The sequence below is a fragment of the Mobula birostris genome, chromosome 4 (assembly GCF_030028105.1).
Source record: "Mobula birostris isolate sMobBir1 chromosome 4, sMobBir1.hap1, whole genome shotgun sequence".
In the NCBI taxonomy this organism is placed as follows: domain Eukaryota; kingdom Metazoa; phylum Chordata; class Chondrichthyes; order Myliobatiformes; family Myliobatidae; genus Mobula; species Mobula birostris.
The window spans coordinates 197,320,539-197,332,699 of record NC_092373.1 but is presented as its reverse complement, the minus strand read 5'-3'; the positions used below and the strand labels follow the sequence as shown (position 1 = coordinate 197,332,699).

General features: G+C 43.1%; 2 protein-coding genes across 2 annotated transcripts in view; one reads left to right on the top strand and one right to left on the bottom strand.

Annotated features, from left to right (window-relative positions):
- Positions 1–12,161, bottom strand: part of LOC140196859 (dedicator of cytokinesis protein 2-like) — a 1,243,024-nt gene that overhangs the window by 626,526 nt on the left and 604,337 nt on the right. The gene's annotated exons all lie outside the window — the stretch shown is intronic.
- Positions 1–12,161, top strand: part of LOC140196953 (uncharacterized) — a 94,533-nt gene that overhangs the window by 14,741 nt on the left and 67,631 nt on the right. Inside the window, exon 2 of the mRNA XM_072256889.1 lies at positions 7,413–7,487. Within this exon, the coding sequence (XP_072112990.1) occupies positions 7,413–7,487 (75 nt within the window). The remainder of the gene's footprint in view (positions 1–7,412; positions 7,488–12,161) is intronic.

The following is a 12,161-nucleotide window of genomic DNA, read 5'->3' as shown; positions in this document are numbered from 1 at the left end:
AAGTCTTTCAACAACTGGGTATTAAGCAGACCAGTATAGTAGTGTAATGCTATTACACAGCCCGCTGTATGATTGGGGTTCGATTCCCGCTGCTGACTATAAAGAATTTGTACGTTCTCCCCATGACCTCCGAGTGCTCCAATTTCCTCCCACATTCCCAAGACATTGGGGTTAGGGCTAGTGAGTCGTGGGCATGCTGTGTTGGCCCTGAAAGTATGGTGATATTTGGGGGGGGTGGCCCAAGCACAAAGCTCGCTAATCTGATTTGATGCAACTGACGGATTGCGCTGCATGTTTCGATGCACATGTGACAAGTAAAGCTCACCTCATCTTCAAAAAGGAAGCATAATTGTTCAACTGCTCGAGCTCTCAGCTAGTTCAGTGGAGTCTGGGGACATGAGCGCTTCTCCTAAACTCCAGGAAGTGGCTGCCCTTCGTGATCACTTTCTGATCCCAGAGTAAAAGCGACGGACACCATTCTCACCAATGTTCTCAGATTTCCGAGGACGTCTTTAAGAGGATTACTTCAGCCGTTGGGAAAATGTGTTGGAGCTGATCCAGATTGCTTAAAATGCAAACCGATTAGGATGATACGTCAGGACTGGATGAAGTTAAGTGGCTTCAAAATGGCTCTCTATCATATTGAGGTTAATCCTTTTGTCAAAATAACAGACAATGGAGCTGCTCACTGCCACAAAAATGGGACCCTTTGCTTGTGTAAACACCGCAAAAAAAGTTCCAGCAAGGAAAGGGTTTTCAGCAGAAGTGGATAGATGGAGAGAGAACACAGAACATTACAGCACAGTAACGGCCCTTCAGCCCACAACTCTGGCACCACGATAGGGCAGCGGTTAGCACGACACAATTACAGCCTGGGGCGTTCTGGAGATCGGAGTTCAATTCCAGCATCGCCTATAAGGAATTTGTACGCTCCCCCCGTGAATTGCATGGGTTTCCTCCCACGGTCCAAAGACGTACCAGTTAGCAGGTTGATCGGTCATTGTAAATTGTCCTATGATCGGGCCAGGGTTAAATAGGTGGGGTGCTAGGCAGCGTGGCCCACTGGGCCAGAGGAGCCTGTTCCGCACTGTATCTCTAAATTAAAAGAAAAATATTGTGCTGACATTTAAACCTACTCCAAAGTCAAAATTCAAAGTACATATATGTCACCGTATACAAACCTGAGATTCATTTTGTTGTGGGCATACTCAATAAACCCATAATAGAAGATGATATAATCTTAATAGAACCATAACAGAATCAATGAAAGACCACCCAACTAGGACATTCCAGTGTGCAAACATTTTAAGGTGATTGGTGTGCAAAAGTCAACAAACTGTGCAAATACAAAAAGAAATAATAATAATATTAAATAAGTAGTAAACATCGAGAACATGAGATAATGATTGCTTGAAAGTGATTCCATTGGTTGCAGGAACATTTCAATGATGGGGCAAGTGAAGTTATCCCCAGTGGTTCAACAGCCTAGTGGCTGAGGGGGAATAACTGTCCTGAACCTGGTGGTGTGAGTCCTGAGCCTCATGGACCTTCTTCCTGATGGCAGCGGCGAGAAGAGACTATGACCTGGGTGGTGGGGGTTTGTGACGAAGGATACTGCTTTCCTGCGTCAACGTTTCATGTAGATATGCTCAGTGGTGTGGAGCGCTTTGCCGTGATGGGCTGGGCCGTATCCACTCTAGTTTCCTACATAACCCTCCATTTTATATCATCCATGTGCCTATTTATGTCCCTAATGTATCTGCTTCTAACCACCATCTTTGGCTGGATGCTTCAGACAGCCACCACTCTCTATATAATGACTTACCTCTGATATCACCCCCCATACTTCCCTCCAATCACCTTAAAGTGTTTTCCCCTTGTATTAGACCATAAAACATAGGAGCAGAATTAGGCCTTCTGGCCCATCGAGTCTGCTCTGCCATTCAATCATGGCTGATTCTTTTTTCTATCTTCTCCTCAACCTCAGTTCCTGGCCTTCACCCCGTAACCTTTGATGCCATGTCCAATCAGGAACGTATCAACCTCTGCCTTAAATACACCAGCAACCTGACCTCCACAGCTGCACGTGGCAACGAATTCCACAAATTCACCCACCCAGTGGTATTCACCATTGTACCCTGGGAAAAGGTCTCTGCTGTCCACTCTATCTAAGCCTCTCATTACCTTGATGGAGGTGTTAGTGTGGGTTTAGTGGAAGAAGCAAAAACATGTCTTCATGTGTTGCCTTTTTGTCACCACAAAAGCCAGAGGAGTAGTGTGGGCAGCTGGTGCTGTAAATGTGGGAAAGGTGCAGGTCGAACTGTGCATGGCAAGATCCCACAGGCTTCAAAGCCACAACAGGTCTTGCGATTTGATTTTCTCACTGAGCTTAATAGTACAGGAAATGGCTTTTAGCCCATTGTCCCATATCAGCAGTTTAATGCAAAAGCGAGGCCTTGATGAGACGGCAGATTTATTCATGGTTCTCCTTCCTCATTGGCCTGTCACCTACTTTATCCTCTTCCTTCTGATCCAACCGAATTGCTTTTTCAATTGAATCCAATTGGGTGTCTTTGTTCTGTGGCTGCCTGTGAGGAGATGAATCTCAAGGTTTTATAATGTATACATTCTTCGATAATAAATGTACTTCAAACCTTGAATTGTCAGTGTGGACGTGAATTTTGACTCATCCTCACAGAGGGCGTAAATCTGACTGCCTCACCATTCCCTCTGTTAAGCAGTTTACCTTGCCTCCTCCCCATGTCAGTACAGGCAGCATTTTCCCACTCAGATATCTTGTATCCTGCTGCGAAAGCCTATTTTATGCTTGTTTGGAAGCCGCCTGACATTAAACGTTTTCCCAATATAAAAGCTGTGACTTGCACTTCACAAAGTGCTCTTCAACTTGGAAAGTGGTGCTGGCTTGATCCGAGGTCAGGGAAATTAAACGTAGTTCCTTTTTGATGGGAATGAAAGGCTGGTGTCAGGGAGGCTCGGTGTGGTGAGGTTGACCCAGAGGATCACGGGAATTGCTGGGCAGGGTCCCAACTGACTCAACAGGGCTCTGCATGGTTAATGCATCAATTGCAGCACACACTAAAAGCTGGAGGAACTCAGCAAGTCAAGCAGAATCTATAAAAGGAGCAAACATACAAGTAAACACTATTGGATACCAGGATAAGGGAACATATCACTCCCATACTAGCTAATCTGCATTGGCTTCCTGCATCTTTTAGAATTGATTTTAAAGTTCTCTTACTTGCTTTTAAAGCTCTTAAAGTCCTGGGGCCGGAGGACATCACAGAATCGTTTTCGTTTTATAACCCTGTTCAAACTCTCAGATCTTCTTCATTCTCTTGAATTTAAACAACCTCTCTCAAAGATTATTGGCAATTTAGCTTCTTGAACTCCGCTCCTAAACTGGGGGAACTCAATACCTAAAACTACAAGGGATGCAGACTCAGTTGAACATCAGCTCAAAGCCTATTTATTTAACATTGCTTTTAACTGACATCCCTCTGGCTTTTATTTTTGTGTTTATTTTTATTTTATTTTCATATTTGTACTTTTATTCCTTTGTAAAGTTCAAAGTACATTCAGTTTATTAGCTGAGTACATATACATCGCCATATACAAAAGCATTTTGAACTTCTGTAAATGTTGTTATTATTCTGTCCAATATCAGATTTTGGAGCAGTACAGCAGTGTAGTGGCTGGCTCTGCACTATTACATCACCGGCAACTCAGGTTACCTTTAATGAGTTTGTACATTTTCCCCGTGAATGCATCGGTTCCCTCACGCAGTCCAGAGATGGATGTTAGTAGGTTAATTGGTTACATGGATGTCATTGGGCAGCATGGTCCCATTGGCCAGAATGGCCTGCTACTGTGCTGTATCTCGAAAAGAAAACTTTGACCCTTCATATGTACTGCTAAGTTCCTCCAGCATTTTGGTAAGATGAGTTTTATTTGTTATATTGAAACATACAGTGAAATGCATTGTTTGCATCAATTCAAATCAGTGAGGATTGTGCTGGGGGCAGCCGGCAAGTATTGCCATACTTCCAGCACCAACTTAGTATGCCCACAACTCTCTTACCCTAACCGTACACCTTTGCACTGGGGAAGGAATCGGAACACCTGGAGGAAACCTATGTAGATACAGGGAGAATGTACAAACTCCTTTACAGAAAGAAGCAAGAACCTTCGGCACAAATATGTACTGTAGCTAGGGTGCCTAAGACTGTTCACAGTACTGTATTTATCAAAGTGGAGCAGAGAGCGAGTTTGCAACTCTGGTGAGAGCAAAGGATATCGGGAAAGGCAATGGTGGAGTACCATGGGAGGGTTGTGGGACAGGTGGCAGAGAAGGAGTATCGGGGCAGGGCAGGGATTGGGTACAGACACACCCAGCCCTGAGACACACCAGGCAGGGTCATTTGATTCCAAACAATTGACTTATTGATCATTACAGAATGTCTCGCTGGTACTTCCTGCTCCCTCCCCTCTCCCTTCCCTTTTCCCAAACATGGTTCCTTTTTCCCTGCCCCCTATCAGACCCATATCAGAATCAGGTTTATCATATATTGTGAGATTTGCTTGTTTTTTTGCGGCAGCAGTACAGTACAATACATAAAATTACCACAGTTCTGTGCAAAAGTCTTAGGACCTCCTTGCACAGTACTGTAAAACAAAGTATTACCACAAGAGAATTCAGTGGAGTATAATTCAAAATGCATGGGAAGTGCATGTGAAATGCAGGTAAACAGTAAACAGTAAACATCTTACTGTCCTAGTGATGACACCTTAGTGGTGGCAGGGTATTCATTAGTCTCACAGCTTGGGGGATAAGGTTGTAATTCCATCTGGCAGTCCTAGTCCTGATGCTCCTGTACCTCCTTCCTGATGTAGTGGGTCAAAGAGATTGTGGGATGGGTGGTAGGGATCATCAACAATGCTTCGGGCCCTTTGTATACTAGGTCAGAGGTCAGAATTGAACCTGGTTCAGAGGAGCCGTGAGGCAGTGATTCTACCAGCAGTGCTACAGTGCCAATCTCTTACACTCAATGACTAGAGAACTGTGGAGGTTCACAACCTTTTGGGCAAAGGTTTCTGGAAGGAAAGTTGCATATTTGGGAGAAATTCGAGAATTTGACTCGGCAAGCATGACTGCACTTGACAAGGTCAGTACGGTCCACAGCTGGAGGACATGAGGAATACTCGGAGCTTGGATCCTATGGAGCGAAGGAGCTGAGGGATGACTTTATAGAATGCTACAGCATGGAAATGGGCCTTTTTGCCCATTTGTTCCATGCTGGCCCATTCACTCCTCTCCACCTCTGACTCCAGACGAAAAATTACCACAGGATTTGCTCTCCAGTTAACTTAATGCCAGAATATAAGTGAGAGGCATACATAGGATAGACAGCTGTATCCTTCTGCTGGGGTCAAAATGAGGGTATGCACTTAAGGTGAGAAGGGACACATTTTAAGGAGATGTGCTGAACAAGTGTTTTATACAGAGAGTGGTAAGTACCTGGAATGCATTGCAAGTGGTAGATGCAAATATGATCGGGGTGTTGATGAGGATTATGAATATGGCTGAGAAGTCATAGCGGTCTTTCCAACGTCCATCAGGAACATTTGTCAGGAGTGCTGTGTCAGGAACACAGAATTAAATATTGGAAGTATTTTCAAGGATCCCACTCATCCATCCAGCATCCTCTTTAACTTTCTATCATCAGACAGGAGACTCCGATGCATAAAGATAAGAACGGTCAGGATGGGAAACAGTTTCTTCCCTCAGGCCACTGGGCTTTTCAACTCCCTGCTACGTCGCAGTTGAAGGGTCACCAGTTAATCTGTTCTGTTCCTTACAATATTTCATTTATGCACTTTAGTTTGTTTATTTATGCACAATTCATCTGTAGATTTTATCCTTACTTTCATAAGTTATTGTGATATGTGTGCATTATGTGTAGTCCCTAGGCTGGAGATGTTGTCTCATTGTCTTAGTTAAATTGCAATAAACTTGACTTGACTTGATTTGCATAGGTACATAAATGTGCAGGGAATGGAGGAATATGGGCATTGATAGGCAGAAGGGTTTAGCTTGGCATTTAATTACTAGTTTAGTTAGTTCAGCACAACATTGTGGGCTGAAGGCACTGTTCCTCGACTGTATCATTGTACTGTATGTTCTATATTCTATTGATCCAAGGAACTTTAAAGTATTGGTCCTGAGAAATTTTAGTATCAAAGATTGAAGACAGTATTTCTGAAAGATTAGACTTATTTCTCACGTGTACATGGAAACATGGAAGCATACATTGCGATGCTTCATTTGTGTCAACAATGAAGACAGCCTGAATATGTGCTGGAGGTAGCCCACAACTGTCGCTAACACAACACACCCACAACTCACTAACCCTAACTGTTGGTCTTTGAAATGTGGGAGGAAGCCCGCGTAGTCACCAGGAGAACGTACAAACTCCTCACAAACAGCGGTGAGAGTTGAACCCCAAATGGTGATCGTTGGCGCTGTAAAGCGTTACATTAACCATTATGCTACTGTGTCGCCTATCAGATAATTTTACATTAACCATGGGTTCTGTCAGACAAGAGAAACTTATTCAGCAGTGTGTCAGAGAGAAATCCCATTATCCCACTCCATGCCATAATGCCACTTCCCTCTCCTCACAAGGACCGGGAACCCGCATGGATGTGGGACTGTTGCAGGAGAAAGGCGGTACTCCTTCTGGCTTCTTCGCCCTTCCTTTCCAGTCCTGATAAAGGTTCTCAGCCAGAAATGTCAAATGTTTATTCCTCTCCATAGATGCTGGCTGACTGGCTGAGTTTCTCCAGCATTTTGTGTGTGTTTATTTTATTTACTTATAAGGGATACAGCATGAAACAGGCTCTTTCAGCCCAATAACCCACACTATCTAGCAACCCACCAATTTAACCCCTAGCCTCATCATGGTACAATTTACAACGATCAATTAACCTACTGACTGGTATGTCTTTGGACTGTGGGAGGAAACCCACATGCATATGGGAAGAATGTACAGGATTTCTTACAGAGGATGCCAGAATTGAACTTCGAACTCTGATGCCCCGAGCTGTAATAGCGCCGTGCTAACTGCGATGCTACTGTGCACCCCACTCTTTTATTGTGTTCCTCTGGATTTCCAGCATCTGAAATATCTCCTTATGAGGGATACTTTGCACAGCTGCAGAACAGATAAGCTGCAAATATTCCTCAGGCTGGGTCAGGTTGCAAGAAACTGTGTGTGCTGTGTGTGCGTGTTTGTGTGTGTACCTGTACTGTACGCGCACGTATCAGCATGTGCATGTGTGTATGGTCACATTAACATTAATCAACGATTAATTGTGCGCACTTTGCATTCCAGGAGACAGTCTTACCACACCGGACAGGACATAGCGAACTGTGGGACGTGTCGGGACTGTGCCTGCATCATCTACAGGTAAAGGCACCCTTTGTCTAACAGCAAACTTGCCAATGAGGCCAATGACCTACAATATGCACAGAGCAAATACTGCTCCACTTAACCATGACAGCTCGCAGATGAATTTAGCTACGTGCGGCTCTGTTCATTAGAGATATTTCAAATGCTTACATATTATTAGGCAGATATGGTCTCCAGGGAGACAACCAATTCTCATCCATTAGATGGCTTTAATATATGTGCTTCATTAGGCAAAGCTATTATGAACTGATAGCTGCTGATAATGTAATAATGACTTATAAAATATATAGTCACCATGATGACCAGCAGAGAAAACAGGACTAAAAAGAGATCATGACAAGATATCTACACGTGTATTAATGTTGGGGTGGGAGAGTGCAGTACAAATTTCTCAGCAGTATTATGGAACAGACAGTAAAAAAGTCATAGGACACTACACACAAAATAAGGCTCTTCAGCTCTTCTAGTCTGTGCCAAAATGTTATCCCGCCTAGAGAGGTACGGAGAGCCCAGCGCATCTGTGGATGTGAACTTCCCTCCATTGAGGGCATTTACAGCAGCAGGTGCAGAATGAAGGCCTGGACGATCAGTGGGGACACTAGTCACCCCAACTATAAACTGTTTCAGCCGCTTCTGTCTGGCAAACGGTACCACAGCATTAAAGCCAGGACCAACAGGCTACAGGACAGCTTCTTTCTACAAGCCGTTAGGCTTATAAATTCACGTCTGTACATTCCGACAGAGTCATAACGCAAAGATTTTTACTCCCTCACGTCGTGGGATGGATGTAAGATTTAAATAAATTTATTTCAATTCAATTCACTCACCTGGGCCATATCCCAACATACCCGTCCCATCTGAGTACCTATCCAAACTTCTCTTAAGTGTTGCAATTGAACCCACATTCACCACTTCTGCTGACAGCTCATTCCACACTCTCACCACCCTCTGAGTGAAGAAGTTCCCCCTCAGGTTCCCCCAAAACATTTCACCTTTCACCCTTAACCCATGACCTCTAGTTATTGTCTCACCCAACCTTAGTGGAAAAAGCCTGCTTGCATTTACCCTGTCTACAACCCTCATAATTCTGCATATCTCTAACAAATTTCCCCTCATTCTCCTACACTCCAGGGAGTAAAATCCTCACCTGTTCAATTTTTCCCTATAACTCAAGTCCTCAAGTCCCAACAACATACTTGTAAATTTTCTCTATAATCTTATTGATAGCTTTCCTGTAGATAGGTGACCAAAATTGCACAGAATACTCCAAATTAAACCTCACCAAAGTCTTACTCAACTTCAACAACTTCAACTTATGATCAGCTTATCCATGTACTCTGTGGAGTGCCTAATATTCAGGCTGATATGTTTGCAATAGACGTGAACGGTGAGCCTCGTGTGGGCTATGGTTATTCCTCTGGTACTGAGTCTCCACAGCATTGCCATTATGCTCTGTTGTTCCCGCAGCCCTGTGCAGTGAGAAAATGGTTGTAGTTGCAAGATGTGATCTTCTAACATCTTTTTTTGTGCGTTCCCTAAGACTGTAGCTATGATTAGTCTAGAGGAGAGTTTGCTTGAGAGGTCCGAAAGGGAAAGCATTGCGTCTCCTCTTTCTTACAGTAAAGAGTGAAATTGACTGGGGTTGAGTGGGCTAGAGAGACCAGCTTGACTCTGAAGCTTTGATATACGTATACAGTAATACAGTGTGGCAGTGGGCCCTGATGCATGGTGTCCACCTATGCTAGTTCTATTTGCCCACGTTTGGCCCAAGTCTATTTAAATCTTTCGCATACAAGTGCTTGTCAAAGTGACTTTTCAACATTGTGCTAATGCATAAGCATTCTAAATGTCAAATTCAAAGTTCAAAGTAAATCTATTATCAGAATAAATTTATGCCACCATATACAAGTCTGAGATTAATTTTATTGCAGACATACTCAGTAAGTCCATAATAGAATAATAACCAATACAGAATCAGTGAAAGACTGCACCAATTTGGACATTCAACCGCTGTGCAAAAGACAAAAAAAAATATGCAAATACAAAAAGAAAGAAAGAATAATAATATATAAATAAGAAATAAATATTGAGGACATGTGATGAAGAGTCCTTGAAAGTGAGTCCGTAGGTTGTAGGAACATTTCAATGATGGGGCAAGTGAAGTTATCCCCTTTGGTTCAAGAGCCTGATGGATGAGGGGCAATAACTGCTCCTAAACCTGGTGGTATGAGTCCTGAGGCTCTCGTAGTTCCTTCCTGATGACAGCAGCGTGAAGAGAGCATGTCCTCCCTGAATTAATCTCTTTGACAGCTCATTTCATCTATAGTAGTGTAGCGGTTAGAGTAACACTATCACAGCACCAGCAACCCAGGTTCAATTGCTGCCACTGCCTGTAAGGAGTTTGCATATTCTCCCCGTGACCGCATGGGTTTCCTCCAGGTGCTCTGGTTTCCTCCCACAGTCCAAGCACATAGGTTAATTGTTAATAGGTTACTTGGTCATATGTATGTAATTGGGTGGCATGGACTCATTGGGCTCATGTATCTCTAAATAAAATAAACATAGTATATACACCACCCTCTGCGTGAAGAAGTTGCTCTCCGATTCCCTTTTAAATCTTTCCCCTCTGACATTAAGCCCAGGAGCTCTAGTTTTTGGATCCCCTTTCCTGTGCGTATCATGTAATAATTGATGTACAACACATAAATGAGCTCTACCAACCCATTTTGTCCATGCCAGTCATGAAGCCCATTTGTGCTAATAACATTTGCACCTTATCCCTCTTTTCCAGGGGTTCCCAACCTTTCTTTATGTCATGGACCCCTATTATTAATCCATGGACCCCAGTTGGGAATCCCCTGCTCTCCGTCTTCTTACCATGTGCCTGTCTAAATGCCTTTTAAATATTGTAATCAAGTTCTACAGTAGATTCAGCTGAAGTGAGATGGAGAAACTAAATTCTTGGGAATGGGAAATCCAGAGCAAGTGTCATTCCATACGTGAGACCAGGAGGTGTATATAAAAAAATACTTTTTGGAAGTTTGAGAAGTTTCTCACCTCACCTTCCTTACTCCAACTGCCAAGACAGCGTAGAAACTGGTGGCAGCTGTGTGGGTGGTGGGTGGTGTGCTTTGTGCACATTAAGCTGTCAGGATTGACACTATTAGCTTTTCTGGTGGGAGTGTGAGGACTAGCCAGGGATGGGAAGCAGGAATCTGAACAGGTGAGAGGCTGGATGGACAGACGGAGGCTCTGAGTGCATGTTGCAGAAGATTAGAAGGTTAACTTTTTATTTGTCACATTGAAATGTATCGCTTGCATCAATTCAAGTCAGAAGGATTGGGCCGGGCAGTCCTCAAGGGTTGCCTCACTTCTAGCATCAACATTGCATGCCCACAACTCACTGACCTTAACTGTACATCTTTGGAATGTTGTGCTGTTGGAACATAGAACGGAACAGTATAGGAATACTCCTGGGCCTAGTGTCTCTTTATGGACAAACAATCAATCTATGTATATATGCTGTATTATGTCTTTATATTTATTGTACTTATTCAAAATTGGCTTACCCAAATGCCTTTTAAACATTATAATCAAGTTCTAAGAGGTTCAGCTGAAATGAGATGGAGAAACTAGATGTTGGGAATGGTAAATCCACAGCAACTATCAATCCAGATATGAGATCCGGAGATTATTTTTCTCTGTGTGTGGGTATATATGCCTCTCATGTGCCTCTCTCTTTACCTACATCCACCACCCCCTGTAACTACATTCCATGCACCCACAGTTCTCTGCGTAAAAAGAATTACCCCTCGCAACTCAGTTAAAGTTTTCCTCCTCTCATCATCAGTTCTTGACCTCTAGTATTAGACATTTCCACAATAGGAAAATGATACTCACTATGCCTCTCATGATTTTGCTGACTGGTCTCTCTCTTAAAACAGTGACACGGCAAAAGTGCATAACGGGCTGTGAGGCACTTATGATGTTGTGAAGGCATGGCTGATGCTACATAAGTGAAAATTCATTACAGTGGTCCTGCCTTCACCCAGCCTCGGGGTGAGACTCAACCCTTGGAAATCTGTTGGCCCTTTAAGTCTTTACAACAATGTATGGTCTAATTATTCTCTGAGAGTGATGATTTTTTAACCACAGGCTCCAAATGGAAACTAAGCCATATCTTGCCCTGATTATGAAGGGTTAATGGTTCAGAAGGTGATGACTATAATTCTAATTCTATCCCTGATAATATTTGGCCCTCTTTATTCACTTGATGTTCAATGTGAATCATTCTGCCAAGAACAACTCAATCAGAAGCTAATCGGTTTATAACATTTCTAGCACACCCCATTTAAACATTAACTCTACAACTGAACCTAAACCATGATTGCGCACAAAAATATTTTTTAATTATGAAATGGAAACACATTCCACAAGACAGTCATAATCTGCGCTGAGCTAACAGCTGTTTAACATGGTATTAAACAGCAAAGCAGCAAAAGGGGATTCTGTTAACTGCAGATTATTGATTGGAAAATGTAATAGATAATATAAAAGCTGAACTTTGTGGGTACGCTATGTTGGTGCCAGAATGCCTGGCAATATCTCTATCTCGCTCTCTCGCTCTCTCTCTTTCGCTCTCTCGTGCTCTCTCTCTTGAGAGAGAGAGAG